At 46.7% G+C, this 19,357-nt stretch overlaps 1 protein-coding gene across 2 annotated transcripts; it reads left to right on the top strand.

Annotated features, from left to right (window-relative positions):
• The first annotated feature begins 257 nt into the window (after window positions 1-257).
• On the top strand, window positions 258-17,235 carry daxx (death-domain associated protein). Of its 2 annotated transcripts, none has more exons than XM_080015718.1 (11): window positions 258-421; window positions 974-1,236; window positions 2,934-3,374; window positions 3,695-3,826; window positions 5,865-5,981; window positions 6,908-7,139; window positions 10,998-11,152; window positions 11,783-11,957; window positions 12,243-12,864; window positions 13,215-13,350; window positions 16,058-17,235. In XM_080015718.1, the coding sequence occupies exons 2-11, from the start codon at window positions 1,000-1,002 to the stop codon at window positions 16,115-16,117; spliced, it is 2,307 nt and encodes a 768-aa protein (XP_079871844.1). In that variant the 5' UTR covers window positions 258-421; window positions 974-999; the 3' UTR covers window positions 16,118-17,235. The 2 variants fall into 2 exon arrangements, with proteins under 2 accessions (XP_079871844.1, XP_079871843.1); XM_080015717.1 differs by having other exon boundaries at window positions 12,240-12,864.
• The last annotated feature ends 2,122 nt before the right edge of the window (window positions 17,236-19,357 follow it).

Genomic DNA, 19,357 nt, shown 5'->3' with positions numbered 1-19,357 from the left:
GACCGGACGCGTTCGCCGCGGACGGGTCGTCCGCGGAGCCCTGGCGTCGCGGCGTGAAATGTCGTTGTCGAGCGGGCGGCGAAGCGGCGGCGCGTCGTGTTGGTAAACAGGGAAGAAAGGCTGCGACCCCCCGCCCCCGCCAACCACCACCACCACCACCACCACCACCACCACCACCACCACCAACCAGCCCGTGCGAAGGAGCGACGCGCGACCCTGGAGCCCCCGGCCCCACGCTCTCGCTTGGACCGTCCTTCCGTTGTTGCCTCGACGGGCGAGAGCAGCGTCCCGCCGACGCTAAAGCTAGCTAGCGGCTAGCTGCTCTGGAGCGCGACCGTCGTCCGTTTCGATGCCGTCGGACGATACGAGAGCGGGATAAGCGGCTCCGTATGTGTCTCAGAGACGGAGGCGAAGGCAGTCAGTAAGACACCGCTCTGTTGATGTGTGATGTGATGTGATGTCGCCATGTTCCTCGTCATGCTAGGTCTGTTTCAGTTTCCTTTTATTATTTTAGCCGCCACCGGAGAGCGTCTTTTCTTCAGACCGAGGACCTTGAAGTTCGATGCGCATTAGGTCACAGACCCCGTTTGATAGGATCTGGCACCCCGACTTGATAACATTTTTATTGTTAGAGGCCGTCTCCTACTCAGTCTCCTCGTCTGACACCTAGCGCCTACACTGTCTCCTAGAGGTGTCTCAACCTTACCTGGTTCTCAACCATAGTCACACCCATGATCCTCGTTAGTTCTGCATTAGGTCACAGACGCCATTTGAGTACGTTCAGTCTTGTAAGTCAACTCATGGCGGAGGTGAACTGTTCATCATTTTCGCCGGGGATTCGCTGGAACCTCCTCATGGGTCCCCGGCGATCCCCGGACGCCGTGTTGAGGACCGCTTGCCCTGATGAGCTGTGTTCCAAATGTTTCGGTCTGACTAAACCAGTCTGCCTTTCTGTCCATGCCGCCATCACCAGGGTGCAGAAGAAACCAAGAGTTTTAGATGGCAGTTGTCCCCGCCTCCATGGCGGAGAGCATCATCATTCTTGACGATGACGAAGAGGAGAGTCCTGCACCTTCTTTCTCCGCCAGCGATGCGTCCTCTCAGCGCAAGGCAAACCACGTCCGACCGGCAAGCGCCAAGGAGCCCGTCCCCACCCACATCGCCCAGTCGCCCTTTGCCTCCGCCAAGAAGGACAGCCACGTTCTACTGGCAGAGAACCAGAGGCTGTTCACCGAGGTGAGCTGGAAGTTGTGGGAGTATGAAATAGTTCATTTCTGTGGTAATAAAATACTTTTTGGTCATCCGGTTGACAAAGCGTAACGACGACGGACCACAACGTTTTAGCAGGTCAGCACTTTAACAGAAAATCGATTAAAACGGATCGGCTGGAGCTGCTCTTTAAAGTTCTCCTTTGCTTTTATAATTTCACATGCGAAAACTGCTATAAAACGGTTATTTCCAGATGGAACTGGACACATACAGTATATGTTAGTTGGTTATTCGCTAAGAAGATTGTCGATGTGAGTACGAAGAAAATTAAAACAACATAACACAAGGCACGTTGGAGATTGGGGATTTTTCATCCAAGGCCATGGAAACGGGCGTCATTTTTGCAAACTATTCGCTGGGGGCCAGCCATCCCCAATAGACCATTTTATTAAATGCGTTCTCCCCGTTCCAGAAGTGCAGGGTTTATTATTTACAAGTAAAGTGTTAAAAACATCTAATTTTCACTGAATTACGTCACCCGGCAACTGAAATCAGCGAGGAGACGTGCGTACCCACTTTCCCGACAGTGGGGAGGCACAGCTTTTTTTGTAACGGGAGGGACAGTCCCTTAACTCAGTTGTGTTTATGAAAAAAAACAAAACAAAAAAAAAAAAAGTTTCATACTTGCAGGAAACAAACAAATAAATACATCTAAAATAAAAAGACAGGCACGGGGGGCGGCGTGCACCGCTGTCTGGAGGAGGAACACAAGAAAAACTCACGTTCTCTGAGTTAGGTTTGTGTTTTTCATTTTCCATACAAGGGAAAAACTAAGGAAACAAAATTAATGTAAATCTTACTCGTTGAGATAATTTTATATATTGCTATATTATAATCACAAGATTTGCATATAGAGCAGTAGGCTCGGGGAGGGGGGCAGAGGGTGCCATAGCACCTGCCCCATGGACCCCATGGTGCTCTTTTTATGAAGCGTTAATTATTTGATTTAATTTAATTTTTGGAGGGGGTTGATTAAAGGGTTAATGGGCGTCGAGGCAGCGGGCCGTCTGGGAAAGATACGCACATTCACGCGCAACGTGTCCTCGGCGCACAGCGACGCGCAGACCACGGGCGTCCTGACGCACACCATGGCGGGCTTGATTCGCGCTCGGCTGAGCTGCTCCGTTTGCCCGGCGCGGCAACATGCCGGAGAACCGGAGCTGGGGGTCCATGTGTCCTTTCTCTTTTCTTTCTTTTTTTTTTTTTTTTTGTTGTTGAGCACCTGCCCTTAAAAGACTCTACGGGACTGTAGAGCAGGGGAGTGAGTCAGTGGTTACTCGACAGCTCTGAGCGAGGAGGGAGAGAGCCTCTGCCCCCTCTCTCTCTCTCTCTCCCTGTTTGAGGACACGCTAAACTGCACTTGCACCGCTTCAATGTTAGGTTTTTCCTGGCGGATTAAAAAAAATAAATACATCGCCCGCCGCCAATGTCATCGCGATCCGATGGGGTCGATCGCCGATATACGATTTCAGCCTAAATCTGCCCGACCCTAGACCCCAACCATCCCCTCGTACCCGGTCCGTATGGCTTTGCCATTGCAAATTTCTCCGCTTCCCCTCTGCCGTCATTGTCTTTCTCCCCCTCTCTCTGTGCCCCTCTCACCCCTGTCTCCCACTTGCTTGCCTCCTTCACTCGCTCCTCCTCCCCCTGGGGTCCGCTGGCAGTTTGTGGAGTACTGCACCGCACTCACCCAGGACTGCCCGGAGGTCCTGGCCTTCCTCCACGCCAAGCATGCCAAGGCCTCGCCGGAGTTTCTGTCCTCGGTGGAATTCAGGAACACTGTAGGCCGGTGCTTGACACGAGCGCAGGCCAACCGCTCAAAAGCCTTCGTGTACATCAACGAGCTCTGCACCGTACTCCGACAGCACTCGGCCCGGCGGCGGCAGGTCCTCGTCAAGGTCTCCGCCGGGTCCGCCCCCGCCTCGCCCATGCCCTTCTCGGCGCCGCCGTTGAAAAGTAAGGATGGGGCGAGCGGGGAGGAAAACGGGGTGACGGAGACGAGGGAAGATGAGCAGCCCTCCACTTCAGGACTACAGGAGGACCGTAGGGAGGCTAACGGAACAGAGGAGCAGGAGAAGAAGGAAAAGAGGGCGTCCCGGAAGCAGGTCAGTTTCAATGGACTTACTGTGAAAAATTGCTGTAATATACAAAGTTCATCAGAATAAATTTGGAAAAAAAAATGGATGTAACATTTTGTTTAACTGAATTAGACACTTTATATTTTATAAATGTATTTCTTATTTATTAACTTCGATACCCAGCACCAAAGTGCACTCACCTTGCATGTTAACCCCACAATAGTATGTTTCTAGGTACTCTATGTTTGTAATTTTGTAGCTCTGGTAACAAATTTCTTCCTCGCTGGTACAGAAGTGATGCAAATTTGGTACAAGTTTAGCCCCTGAGATGCCCTTGCTCCTCTCAGATCGCCTACCTGGAGAACCTGCTGAAAGTGTACAACGATGAGATTCGCCATCTGCAGGAGAAGGAGATGAGTTTGGATGACCTGGAAGCTGAGGACTCTGGGTACATCCAGGAGCACAAGCTCAAGCGCAAGGTCAGGCTGGGGTTTGATTCATGGAAGGGTCATTTGAACGGCGGTTGGTCCCTGGTACCTAAGCTAACACTTCACGGCAAAACCTGTGATGGAAGCCGCGTTCTGCATCAAGGTTTTCATTCGTTGGAACACTTTGTGAAATGTGATAATACAAATTGCCATAAACTCACACGGTGAGTGAGCGACCTTAAAATTGTAATACGCTGATCAGTCACAACATTCAAACCAGCTACCTAATACTGTGTAGCTCCCCCTGGTGCCCCCCAAAACAGCTGTGAGGTGGAGGCATGGACTCCACCAGACTCTGAAGGTGTCCTGTGGTATCTGGCGCCAAGACGTCGGCAGCAGAAGTTGGAGGTGGGGCCCCCGTGGATCTGGCTTGTCATCCCAGCACAACCCACAGACGCTCCGTCGGATTGGGAACAGCCACAAGACCTGTGCTTGTGGAGATGCTCTGACCCAGTCGTCCAGCATCACAATGTGCTCCTTGTCAAAGTGGCTCAGATCCTTACGCTGCTTCAACACATCAACTTCAACAACTCACTCTTCACCTGCTGACTCATATATATATATATATATATATATATATATATATATATATATATATATATTCATTCCACCCCTTGACAGGTGCCATTGGAACCAGATGATCAATGTTATTCACTTCACCTCTCACTGGTTTTGAAAGGGACCTTTTATACTGCTTTTCCACAAGTTAATCAAGGCCTCTGAGGTCCCCAAAACAGGTCTTTGAAGTTTGTTGCGAAAATAAAAACTGAGATTATGCATTCTAGCCATTCTAACATGCCTTTATAGCCCTCCTGTTCCCGACACGCTGCTTCAGGGTGTGTCGCATTACATAAAAATGCTGCTGTTCACCACGCCCACTCGGGAACGGTTTCCCTCAGTTCTGTGAGCCTGTTGTACGAAGTACGTAAACTGTCACTGATTTCACCTCATCAGTCCACCAAAACTGTTTCTGAACAAATTTGGGGTGAGAACTAAGGGATCCAGTTGCTGAGTTTTCACTCATGTTAGATCTTGGTTTTGTTTGGAGGAACGCACGCCTGTCGTGCGTCACAGTCTATTTAGCGCACACTTTCATTTTCACATTTAAAGAAACGGCATGTTTTTAAATCCTTGGATTTCCATGGTCTGCCAGTTGGTAGTTGGTAGGAATTTCTTTTAAAAGATTTGTGCTGGTCTCCCCGGCGGTGCTTGTATTATTCTCCAGGCGCGGGTGGAGTTGCTCTCAGATGGAGGGCGGTTCTAATTCTACTGAAGCCCAACGTGACATTGCTTTGGGGGACAAATGTGAGCGTGGTTGGTCTCGGGACGCGTTTTGTGAAATAGACGTCGCACAAAGCACTGAGTGGGTGTTTCACGGTGTGTTGGCAGTTCCGCCACAGCCAGGTGCACTGCAAAGGGGAGCTTTTCACACTGGGTCCCCTCTAATGTTGTGGCTGGTCGGTGTTACGGTTGCCATTCGCCCCCGGCTGCAGAACATATTCACCATTTGAGATGATCGTTATCGATCATAATTATCGATTTTGTTTTGTCAGCCGCCATCTCACCTCTTCCTTTCAGCATTCGGTTGAAGGGCAGAGGGATTGAGAAATGTACTGCAATTCAAGGTTGTTTACTCACGGCGTAAACAGCCAGAGGCACAAGACTACACGTCGATTGTCAAGGCTTTCACTTATGATTATTAAAATAGATTTTATATTAAAACAAAAAATGCTGATACTTTTATACCTTAAGAACACGAGGGAAGTGGCGCAACTAGTGTTCATATTCAATTTTTCCATCAGAAGGTATTTGAACATTTGTAATGTCTTTACCCAGCAGTGAGCGTCATTTTGTGAGTTTATGATATGGAACAAAGTCAAGCATTTTGAGGAAGCTGTAAAGCAATAAATGTTGAATTTTGTTTTCACAATTGATAATTCAATACATTGTTTCACTCCTATTGGTAGCGCAACTCTGGTTAGGAGTGACTGGGAGGTAAGCTCCGCCTGTTTCTCTTCCTCTCTCCCAGATGATGAAGATTTACGACAAGCTGTGTGAGCTGAAGGGCTGCAACACCCTCACGGGCCGCGTCATTGAACAGCGCCTCGTCTACAATGGGACCCGTTATCCCGAGATCAACAAGAAGGTTCTGACTTGATCAAACTACAAGTTCCGGAATTCCGGTCGAAACAATCTATTACTGTTTCTTATTCTGTTGTTTATGACAGGGTCAGTCGGGCTAGCTACGCTGCCTCGTCAAATTGGGGATTTGCGGCTGCCTTTCAGGTCTTGCGGGCGGGCAATTTCTCCTTTCTTTCCTGGGAAAGGCGGACCCCGCCACCAACAATGTCATCGGCATATCGGGAAGCACACGCAGAAAGCCACTCTAGTGAATGGCTGTTTCTTAAGCAGTGCCGCTGTCGGTCGCAATTTGAAGTTTTTTTCCGACGCTGGTTTGCTCTGTGATCACGTGCAGATTTTTTGGCCGTCCTCCATCTCACATCCCCTTCGCTTGAAATCGTTGTCAGTTGTTCAGGAATGTCAGCGGAGGGCACACAATTGTTGCACGGAATTTCAGGCTTTTCTTTTAACACCATGGTCATACTCCAGAGTTGTAACTCCACAATTGTTGCTGATGATATTCTTATACTATGGAAATGCGGTAATGATTGCAGTTTGGCAGTAGCAGTCGTACCACTTTTTATCCAAAGTGGCTGGTGTCATGCAGGTCCTTTTTAAAAGTCTTTCAAATACCCGAAATTCAGTAAAAAAAAAAAAATTAGGCTGAAAATAGTGTTAAATTTGAATTGTTAAATTTGAATTGATGAGGTCTTAACTTCAACATGAACATTTTGTCAGATTTTATCCACCCGTGTATTTGTTGGTGTGGAAATGAGTCAATTTCCCGTTTTCTAAAACCCTGAACCTTATAACTTAACCTCGCTTATACACGTAGAGAGAACGCCGAGATAATCCTCGTGCTTACCTGTCTAGCGTTCTGTGCAAAAGAAAAAATGGAACAGAAAGCCCCGTCGTCCTGATTCCTGTCGCCTGCCTCGTCTTCCTCCTCAGATTGAGCGTTTCATCAACAGTCCCGAGGCCCAGCGAAACCCTCCGGACTACCCGGACATCCTGCAGCACGTCCTGCGGGCCAACGAGCGCTACAAGCTGTGCCTGAGCCGCAAGCAGATCAACCAGATCGCCCAGGAGGCCTTCAGGGACACGGGGAGCCGGCTGCAGGAGCGACGCCACCTCGACCTGGTCTTCAACTTCGGCTCCCACCTCACCGACCGCTACAAGTCAAGTGAGGGCCTGGACGCTCGCTTCTTCCCTACCAAAGGCGTGGTCGTTTGGGGGGAGTCAACGGGGGTGTTTTGTAGGCTATTTTTTGTATTTATTTTTTGCGCTGCAATTAAGTTAAAATAGGTTCCCAGGTGAAAATTCAGGCGTTAAAGCGGCAGAAGTTGACAGAAGAATGAAGCAGAAAAATAGCTAAAAACAGCTGATTATCATGTTTACCGGTGGTAAAAATACTTACTGTGCTTACTGAAATGATTGCATTTAAGTATTTATTTGGGAGTGTGGATACTTTACTTGAGTTATTATATTTCTTTCAACTTGTACTTAGCTACATTTAGCCCCCAAAAAGTATGCTTTCACTCCGATACATTTCCCCTAAACAACTTTAAATCGGCTGTAAATTGCTGCAAAACACGATTGGGGGAGAACTGGGCTGATGATGATGACGATGGTGCTGGTGAAAGGCAGGTATCAGTTGGTTCATGTTGTGAATCAAGGCTCATATCAGCCAGCAACACTCTCGAGCCCGCCTTCAGAGTTGCCAGGTCCGTGGGTTTTTCCGAGGAATCTAAGCTACTTTCTAAGTGCTGAGGCAGCGGGTTACATATCAGCTACTTAAAGACCTTTACATATCAGTTACTCAAATACCTTTACATATCAGCTACTTAAATACCTTTACATATCAGCTACTTAAAGACCTTTACATATCAGCTACTTAAAGACCTTTACATATCAGTTACTCAAATACCTTTACATATCAGCTACTTAAATACCTTTACATATCAGCTACTTAAATACCTTTACATATCAGCTACTTAAAGACCTTTACATATCAGCTACTTAAAGACCTTTACATATCAGCTATTTAAAGACCTTTACATATCAGCTACTTAAAGACCTTTACATATCAGCTATTTAAAGACCTTTACATATCAGCTACTTAAAGACCTTTACATATCAGCTACTTAAAGACCTTTACATATCAGCTACTTAAATACCTTTACATATCAGTTACTTAAATACCTTTACATATCAGCTACTTAAATACCTTTACATATCAGCTACTTAAAGACCTTTACATATCAGCTACTTAAAGACCTTTACATATCAGCTACTTAAAGACCTTTACATATCAGCTATTTAAAGACCTTTACATATCAGTTACTCAAATACCTTTACATATCAGCTACTTAAATACCTTTACATATCAGCTACTTAAAGACCTTTACATATCAGCTACTTAAAGACCTTTACATATCAGCTATTTAAAGACCTTTACATATCAGTTACTCAAATACCTTTACATATCAGCTACTTAAATACCTTTACATATCAGCTATTTAAAGACCTTTACATATGAGTTACTTAAAGACCTTTACATATGAGCTACTTAAATACCTTTACATATCAGCTACTTAAAGACCTTTACATATCAGCTACTTAAATACCTTTACATATCAGTTACTTAAAGACCTTTACATATCAGCTACTTAAAGACCTTTACATATCAGTTACTTAAAGACCTTTATATATCAGCTACTTAAATACCTTTACATATCAGTTACTTAAAGACCTTTACATATCAGCTACTTAAAGACCTTTACATATCAGCTACTTAAAGACCTTTACATATCAGTTACTTAAAGACCTTTATATATCAGCTACTTAAATACCTTTACATATCAGCTACTTAAAGACCTTTACATATCAGCTACTTAAAGACCTTTACATATCAGCTACTTAAAGACCTTTACATATCAGCTATTTAAAGACCTTTACATATCAGCTACTTAAAGACCTTTACATATCAGTTACTCAAATACCTTTACATATCAGCTACTTAAATACCTTTACATATCAGCTACTTAAAGACCTTTACATATCAGCTACTTAAAGACCTTTACATATCAGTTACTCAAATACCTTTACATATCAGCTACTTAAATACCTTTACATATCAGCTACTTAAAGACCTTTACATATCAGCTACTTAAAGACCTTTACATATCAGCTATTTAAAGACCTTTACATATCAGTTACTCAAATACCTTTACATATCAGCTACTTAAATACCTTTACATATCAGCTATTTAAAGACCTTTACATATGAGTTACTTAAAGACCTTTACATATGAGCTACTTAAATACCTTTACATATCAGCTACTTAAAGACCTTTACATATCAGTTACTTAAATACCTTTACATATCAGTTACTTAAAGACCTTTACATATCAGCTACTTAAAGACCTTTACATATCAGTTACTTAAAGACCTTTATATATCAGCTACTTAAATACCTTTACATATCAGTTACTTAAAGACCTTTACATATCAGCTACTTAAAGACCTTTACATATCAGCTACTTAAAGACCTTTACATATCAGCTACTTAAATACCTTTACATATCAGCTACTTAAAGACCTTTACATATCAGCTACTTAAAGACCTTTACATATCAGTTACTCAAATACCTTTACATATCAGCTACTTAAATACCTTTACATATCAGCTACTTAAAGACCTTTACATATCAGCTACTTAAAGACCTTTACATATCAGTTACTCAAATACCTTTACATATCAGCTACTTAAATACCTTTACATATCAGCTACTTAAAGACCTTTACATATCAGCTACTTAAAGACCTTTACATATCAGCTACTTAAAGACCTTTACATATCAGCTATTTAAAGACCTTTACATATCAGTTACTCAAATACCTTTACATATCAGCTACTTAAATACCTTTACATATCAGCTATTTAAAGACCTTTACATATGAGCTACTTAAATACCTTTACATATCAGCTACTTAAATACCTTTACATATCAGCTATTTAAAGACCTTTACATATGAGCTACTTAAATACCTTTACATATCAGCTACTTAAATACCTTTACATATCAGCTACTTAAAGACCTTTACATATCAGCTACTTAAAGACCTTTACATATCAGCTACTTAAAGACCTTTACATATCAGCTACTTAAAGACCTTTACATATCAGTTACTCAAATACCTTTACATATCAGCTACTTAAATACCTTTACATATCAGCTACTTAAAGACCTTTACATATCAGCTACTTAAAGACCTTTACATATCAGCTACTTAAAGACCTTTACATATCAGCTACTTAAATACCTTTACATATCAGCTATTTAAAGACCTTTACATATGAGCTACTTAAATACCTTTACATATCAGCTACTTAAATACCTTTACATATCAGCTACTTAAAGACCTTTACATATCAGTTACTTAAAGACCTTTACATATCAGTTACTTAAATACCTTTACATATCAGCTACTTAAAGACCTTTACATATCAGCTACTGAAAGACCTTTATATATCAGCTACTTAAAGACCTTTACATATCAGCTATTTAAAGACCTTTACATATCAGTTACTTAAAGACCTTTACTTGAGTAGCATTCCAATAAGTGAGTATTTTTTTTTGTAACGTATCTACTTTTACTTATGTGCAGCTTTCAACTACTTTTTCCAATCCTTATACTTGCGATTAACATTTTTATTTTATGTTTAATTTTTTTGTTCAATTCATGCCACCATCATAGCTGAGAGAGGTTACTCAAAAACAGTCGAATTGCACTCTTTCAATTTATGAGTCGATATTGAAATTGTAATAGTCAGTCAATACTTTGTGACTTTTCTTTTTAAATTAAATAACACCAGTCACAAATTAATTTAAATACTTAATCACGTATTATAAAGAAGGTTATTTTTATTCAACATTTTTGTGAAGCATTTTGTAACTTATATGTTATGATATAATATATAATATGATGTTATAATATAATATATGATATATGTTATGTTATATATATGACCACCAGCCGCAGACCCGGCGTTGTCGGACCCCTCGCTGCTCCGGAAGCTCCGCACCAACAGGGAGGTGGCGATGAGCAGCCTGGAGGAGGTGATCACCAAGTACGCCATCAAACAGGACGACACCGAGGAGCAGGAGAGGAGCAAGCGGCGCGAGAAGGAGGTACAGCAGGGCGTGGTCAGGGGGGGGTGCGTCGTTCCAGCCAACGCCGCCTCCTGCTCTTCCCTCGCAAACTTTCTGGAGATCTGTCCATTTTGGCTTCAAAGGGTCGTGACTGGGCTCCTGCGCTTGGCGGGCGGTGCTTTGCAGTGTGTGCATGTTACCACACGGGGCCGGGTGTAGTCTGTCATCCTGTTACTTTTTACACACCATGCTTTTGGAATTGTTAAAAAATAAAAAATAAAAATAAAAAAAGGCCCGTTGCTAAATTCTCAGCAGGCCTGGAAAAAGGACCCGTGTCAGTAACCGTGAAAGTGGACGTTGCCGTTGCTAAATATTTGAGGCGGCGTTTTGGCCCAACAAGGGTGGAGAAATGGTATTTTGTGGGGAGTGTTCTGTCGTAGTCCAACATCAGAGCCTTTTTTTTTTTTTTTTTTTTAGAGAACCACTAAGCGCACAAGTGAAGCCAGGCTTTGACGCTACAGCCTTTATTTACAAATGTAGAACACACTTTAAGGGTGAGGGTTGCTGGGGGGGTTTGCTGAAATGGGCAGAATGTGCGTCTTACCTCACCCCCCACCGTTCTCCTTGTCTCCCTGACCCGCCCCCCCCTCCCTTTTCCACTGGAGCCAGAAAGTAGAGAAGGAAAAAGACAAGCACAACAGTGAGGTGGAGGAGGGTCCGAAGGAGGAAGGCAGGGAGGAGGACGACGAGGACGATGAGGACGACGACGGGGAGGACGACGACGTGTCTTCGGACCCGGACATCGAGGAGGAGATCCAGGCCAGCTCGCTGCAGGCCGGCCCAGGTTGGCGATGTTTTGTGGGCTTGCCCGGTTCCGCCCCCCCGGATGCTTTCTCGAACAGCCGGATTGAGAAGAAAATAACGGTGGTGAAATGGTGAAGGGGGGATTTGACAGGCGCTAGGCTCGCTGCGTCCCTCTGCAGCCATGCGCGGCCCGCTCACAGTGAGCATGCAGCCCTCGCTGTCCGTGTTCCAGACACAGATGACACCGGTGTTGAACTTCTTGTCTGAATCTGGGTAAGATGGACAAAAAACGTGTTTCCCTTTTAAGATTTTCTCTTCTCAGCAGAGGACGAGGATGACGACGAGGACGATGAGGAGGAGGAGGAGGAGGACGGGGATAAGGGCAACAACGAGGCAGAACAAGCCAGCGTGCCCGGCAACAAGGGGGAGCGAGACGTCGGCCTCCCGGGGGCGGTGAGCGAGGAGGAGGACCTGGACGAAGAGGCCAAGGAGGCGGAGCCCGTCGCCAACGGACTCAGCCCTCTGTCTGACGACAACGTGCCCCTGGTCTCCCCATTGGAGGATGACCCCTCCCCCAGAGACAGCCCCAGCCAATCCCAGTCCCCGGAACTTAACAGCGGCCTCGCCGTAAAGGAGGAGTCCGCAAAGGAGGAGTCTGCCGATTCGTCCGTTCACGTGCCTGCGGCGGTGCCGGTGAGCGCCGGCAAGCTCTCTCCGGCCGCCGCCTCCTCCCCAGTTGCGGCCGATAAAGTGTCTCTGCCCCCGTCACCGGTGGAGGTCCTCGCCAGTCGGGACTCTTCCACAGCAACGTGTGACGCCCTGTCCGCCAACGGCAGGCGGTCTCCGCCCGCCCTGCGCTCGGCCAAGAGCCAGAAGAGGAAAAGGGAGGAAATGACCGCGGGAGAGTCGCTCGACAACGGGCGAACTGTCATCATCATCAGTGAACGGTGAGGCACGGAGAAGGTTCTGCTCGGCCCGGCGGAAACAACTTTATAACATCCGTGTTGTGAGACGAGGTATCGTCAGGGGGTTTTGGTTCTCCTGACATCACAACATGGTTAAATGTTACTCTTCCAGGCTGCATTGCGGTAAAGTGACATCCACCCTGCATCCAACCTTTGATTCTCTGATATTTCTTGGATGTAAATATCTTATGACAGCATCGAGGGTCGTCCCCAAAATAGTGTCAAATAAAAAAAAGTTGTGGTTTTGCCAGTGTTCTCCTCATGTTGACGGTGTTTTTTATTTTTTTTATTTTTTTACCTTAACCTAAAGTTTTGCGCCCATCTCCCCCCAGGGATGTTGACATCACCCTGGACATGGGCGTGGTGAGCAGCAGCCCCCCCCTGCAGCCGTGGTACCCCCGGGCGGACACGCCCACCCAGGACGTGGTGACCAGCTCGCAGTACACGCCGCCCCCCAAGAAGAACAAGGTGGGTGTGCGGCATCCGAGCGGGTGGTGTCAAAGGTTAACGGGGTCTCATTTCGGCGGGGGGCGGAGCGGGTCGTCTAGCTGTCGGAAGGTCGCCGGTTCGATCCCCGGCTCCTCCCGGCAGCCCCCTTACTGCCCCCGGGCGTCGCTACGTGGCTCCTAGATACTACCTCAGTTACTAGGCTGGGTTAATGCCTCAGTACGAGTTGAATGTGATGCAACTGACCCTCACGCTAGAAGTGTAAATCCTACTCCAGCTAGAGCACCTACGCTGTCATACACACCCTGCAACTCAGTGTTTTTCATCGTCATTCAGTCAAACAGTCATCGTTAAAAAGCAAACGGCCGATCTGCATTTAATTAAAAAAAAAAAAAAAAAGTCGGTACAGTGGTAGCTGGACTTAGGACGGTCATTGGTTCTATAGAACGCTCGTGTGTTAAAACAGTCGTATGTCCAAGCAGTTTTCAATATCAACGATGACATCATGAAGGGTGAAAATAAACAAAACACACAAACACAGTAAATATGAAAGAAATATCCAAGAAATAAGCCACCAACTACCTGCACACACCATGTAGGTCACCCGCTGACTGGCTGCTGACTGGCTGCTGACTGGCTGCTGACTGGCTGCTGACTGGCTGACTATTGACTGAATGGCTGCTGACTGACTGACTGGCTGACTATTGACTGACTATTGACTGACTGGCTGCTGACTGGCCGCCGACACGCCAACCGCCCATTTCCACGCTGGTATCTTGGAGCAGTTGGTCGCAAGTTGATACAAATTTCCGCGACTATGGCTGCTGGTGTTGGATGAGTGGTAAGTAGATGCAGTGCTAACTCCAGGTACCACTGTACGGGTGGCACGTTGGCACCGTGCTCCGGTGGGTTATCTCCCAAACAGGAGCCTTTCTGTGTGGAGTTTGCATGTTCTCCCCGTGCTCACGTGGGGTTTCCTCCACCTCACGTCAGTAAGGACCCCCACTAAAAACATGCACCATCATGGTGTGACCAGCGATGGACACTTATCACCTGGTCCCCGGGTGCGTCCACGTACGCTGCCCACTGCTCCTGCTGTGGCCCCAGAGGAAGGACAAGCCAGGATGGTTCAATGCAGAGGAACCATTTCACCAGCACCATCAAAGCATGTGTGTGTGTGATGAATAAAGACTGTTTCTTCTTCTTCTTTCTACTAGGGTTAGGGTTTTGAGAATAGAGCTTACCCTACTCTACTCTACCCTACTCTACTCTACTCTACTCTACCCTACCCTACTCTACCCTAATGTACTCTACGCTACTCTACCCTACCCTACTCTACTCAACCCTACTGTACGCTACTCTACCCTACCCTACTCTACCCTACCCTACTCTACCCTACTCTACCCTACTCTACCCTACCCTACTCTACCCTACCCTACTCTACCCTACTCTACTCTACTCTACCCTACCCTACTCTACCCTACCCTACTCTACCCTACCCTACTCTACCCTACCCTACTCTACGCTACTCTACTCTACGCTACTCTACCCTACTGTACTCTACTCTACGCTACCCTACCCTACGCTACTCTACTCTACCCTACTCTACTCTACCCTACTCTACCCTACTCTACCCTACTCTACTCTACTCTACTCTACTCTACCCTACTCTACCCTACCCTACTGTACTCTACTCTACCCTACGCTACTCTACCCTACGCTACTCTACTGTACTCTACTCTGCGCTACTCTACCCTACCCTACGCTACTCTACTCTACCCTACTCTACCCTACTCTACTCTACCCTACTCTACTCTACCCTACTCTACTCTACCCTACTCTACCCTACCCTACTGTACTCTACTCTACCCTACGCTACTCTACCCTACGCTACTCTACTGTACTCTACTCTGCGCTACTCTACCCTACCCTACGCTACTCTACTCTACCCTACTCTACCCTACTCTACTCTACCCTACTCTACTCTACCCTACTCTACCCTACTCTACTCTACCCTACTCTACATGTACTCGCCCCGCTCTCACATGGGTCTCCTCGTGTATGTGTGTGTGTGTGTGTGTGTGTGTGTGTGTGTTTCTCGTTGCTGCCAAACCCTCGGCCCCAGACGTGTAAATTCTTTCCAGTTGTGAACCTGCTGCTGCTCTTCAAGCTGCTCATTCACACGTCGCCCAAAAAGTGGTGAAAAGCCTCTGTTTCCAGAAGCCAGTTGAGTGGCTGGAGCTGGAGCTGCCGTCGCTGTGTTGCAGGCTGTGTTGCAGGCTGTGTTGCAGGCTGTTGCAGGCTGTGTTGCAGGCTGTGTTGCAGGCTGTGTTGCAGGCTGTGTTGCAGGCTGTGTTGCAGGCTGTGTTGCAGGCTGTGTTGCAGGCTGTGTTGCAGGCTGTGTTGCAGGCTGTGTTGCAGGCTGTTGCAGGCTGTGTTGCAGGCTGTGTTGCAGGCTGTGTTGCAGGCTGTGTTGCAGGCTGTGTTGTGTACGTGACACGTGTCATGACTCCAGACTCTCATTGAATCTCTGTACATCTCTGTACATTTCTGTCCAGACTTCTGCTGCCTTAATCGTGACTCCTTTGCTTTTTTCTTTACTTTTCTTTTGAATTTTCTTGTCTTGACTTTTTGCTTTTCTTTACTTTTCTTTACTTCTCTTAACTTTTCTTGTCTTGACTTTTCTTTTTTTTCTTTTCTTTGTTTTTATCCCTTGTTTGTTTTCCAGGTCAACGTGTCCACGCAGTGTGACCCCGATGAGATCATCATCCTGTCCGACTCGGAGTGACCCTTGACCCGCGACGCTACCCTTCCTGGGTCCCACTGATCCCGCTCTATCAACTCAGGATGAGGCACAATCTCTCTGTAAAGCTTATTTTTCTTTGACGATGAAAACCATAAACAGTTTCGCAAATTTGACAGATTATTATTTTTTTTTCCCAAGTGGCCCAAAATTGACGCAAAAAATGCAATGGAGTAGTAGCGACCGCCACCCCGGATAAACGTTGGGTTTTGCAGCCGAACGGCGACGCCTCCGACAGGTTTTTGGGCGGAGGGGTTTCTACCGCCGCTGTCGGGCGAGCTCCTTTCTGTGACCCGGGGTTGGACACACCACCTTCCTTTTCCCCCGGAACGTTACCTCCTTGCTTCCGCCCATATGTCAACTCGCACGGGAAGACGGTCGCTTCCGCCGCGGAGCGCCGACGGGTTTAGGGAGACGTAGCGGCCGGAGCGGGCCGGGCGGGTGTGAACCTACAGGCGGTAAGCAGTTTGTTTACACTTTTTGTACCTGGACGACCTCTCCCTTCCGGTCGGGGGAAGACGAGGCGGCCCTGCGCCTGGCATTCTGGGATGTTTGACTCGCCGTTTTTTGCTATTTATAATAACGCTCGGAGTGGACGTGGGACGCAACGCGAAAGAAGATGTGTACAGATATTTTTTTAACTTTTCATCTGACTCCTTCCACTGTGTGACAACAAAAGCTTTGTGCAGTCGCCCTGCGGCCGCTCCGAGCTGCGTTGCGGTCGTCCTGGTTGCACCTGGACAAGCGCTGTTAACCGCAACCGAAATGGGAAATAGGAACTTACGAAATAGGAATCTGTTAGTAAAGAATGTTATTTTTGCAAAATTCCGTTCTGTAGAAAGACCCCCCCCCCCTCCACCAGGTATAGATGAGGTTTTAAAAATGGAGTTTAAATATTTCTGATCAACTTCCCCGAGTTCTTTCTTTTTTTGTTTTTTGTCTTCCAAACAACATTCAACCAAAGCATTAAATTGGCCCCGAGCTCAATTCATTCATTAGGATTACATATGATTTTTTTTTTTTTTTTTTTTTGCTGGACATGGAACAAAAAAAAAAAAATGAATTTTTTTAAGAGACATTTTTACTACCATGTGTTTATTTTAAAACCATCCAATCTTTGCATAGGAGAGTCCATTGTTAATTTCTAATTTCATTTTTTGGTAATAAAATGGGTAGCTGTTTAATTTACCACATGGAGCAGCCATTTACTTTTTCTAACAAAAGTTTGCATCCTCTGTGAGAAAATGCAGCTTTTGCTGGTGGATCATCAAATTGAACAAGGTAAAGCAACAAGAATGAAAAGCCAAAACCACAGTTTTATGTTACCAGAGGCCGCCGCCCGTCCCGCCTCGCAGGGGGACCATCCCGCCACGTTCCCCAGAGGGGGGAGGAGCACCGCAAGCGAAACACGCAAGCCTGCATTTGACAAAAGGCGGGTAGACAGGCAAAAATTGCAACGATCGCAGCACGCAGCTCCCCCCGCAGGGAGAAGGGAAGAGGAACCCCGGCACTTAATGTGCGCGGATTCTGCGCACATTCTGCGGATTCTTTGTCCGTAGCCCCACGACGGAGCGTCGTGGGGCCACGCCTCCGCCCGTCCCGCCAATCCCGGACCTCGCGTGGTGTGCGTTTCAGCGCCGGGAGAGACGGGCGTGGCACAGCCGCATCAGCGCAGGGCCGGCCGCGCACCCCCACTGTACCTGCGGAGTGCCTGTGTTCTGCTGCATGCTGTTTGCATTGCCAGCGGCAGGGGCCGCTGCCACCAGAGGTAAATGGCGAGCCGTAAAGGTGAGCGTCATAAAGCAGTGTCGACGACTTCCCAAAACAGAGGCCACAGAACACATTAGCTTGCAAAGTTTTTATTATTATTATTATTTAGGTCAGAATTATCAATTTCCGAGTTCCATTCAAACTCAACATCAGATTTCGGAGGATGAAAATGTCGGAGCCGAGACAGAACCGGCTAGCCTCCCGAAACACCTGCCGCTGTACGCGGTTAAATGGGTGAGTGCGTAGTAAACGTAACGAAACGTTTAATAAAGTCAAAGCCAACACATCATTTTAACTGTCGACTGGCGATGGCCAAGTGAGACTTTGCAGACTGTTCGATCCCCAATGAACGAACGACTCGAGGCATCTTCCAAGACCGTGCACTCTGGTGACATCTGCTGGTGGAAACGGCGCGTAGCATGTGTAAGTTTGCCGTACCATCATGATCATCAAGTTTGTTCTAATAGCTTCCAACAAAAATGTTTCACCTATTTATTTATACATGTGGTGTTTTACCCACGATTACCAAATGTCTGAGCGCCACTTTGTGGCTTAATTTGGCGTTGTTTGGCTGAAATGGGCTGGGGTCATTCGATTTCAGCCGGGTTTGGGGGTCAACACCGCCGGCCCGCTGGACGGACTGTCTCTAGCTCCGTCTCAGGCCCGTACGTTAAAGGACCCTCTCACTTCGATTATAATTCATTCATTCATTGTTTGATGCACCAGATACATTCTGGGACACTACCCTTACAGCACCACCCCAAATGGAGACATCCGAGCCAGGGGAGTGGAGGTGTTGCGTGTGGAAGACGACGGCAGCCTCCTTGATCCGAGGCAGACGTCCGCCGCAGGAGCAAGACGGGCTGCGCTCAACACAAGGCACAGCCTGATGACCTTCAGCCAGACACCGGCAGGACGTGGACCATGGCAAGAGGCCGTTGTTAGAAGAGGTCTACGGTCCTGAAGTCAGCTCGTTCTTGTGTCAGTTATTTCTCTGATCTCTTCACACGTGGCCTCCTCTTTTCTTCTTTACAATATCAATGCGTTGCTGTTATTCCCTGAGGATCTCAGGGATGTGCACCTCCCTCCACTCGCCACGATCATAAATAATAAAGAATTGATTCAACTACACAATGCAGCGACCTTTTTTCTCTTTTGTTTATTATCCTGTTCGCTGTTTGACCAACCTGAACGGAACATCACTTTCAAGAACAATGAAATATCTGTTTGATTTCTTTGTGCTTCCGATGCAGCAGCTGATGGGTTTTATTCTCTCTCAGGGCAGGAGTTCCAAGAGCATCCCTGCCACCGTCCGACCAAACGGTGTCCCTTAATTTGCCTTTTCCATATCCAGTCTCTGTAGCCTGCCATTATGGTTTCTTGCAGCTGCGTTGGCAATATAATGATTGAACGTCCGTTTCATGATTGCCTCTCCTGGAAAGTTGGAGTCCGTTG

The sequence above is a fragment of the Zeus faber genome (genome assembly GCF_960531495.2).
Source record: "Zeus faber genome assembly, chromosome: 1".
NCBI classification, from domain to species: domain Eukaryota; kingdom Metazoa; phylum Chordata; class Actinopteri; order Zeiformes; family Zeidae; genus Zeus; species Zeus faber.
The sequence above is the reverse complement of the archived record's forward strand: the minus strand, read 5'-3'. Positions and strand labels throughout refer to the sequence as shown.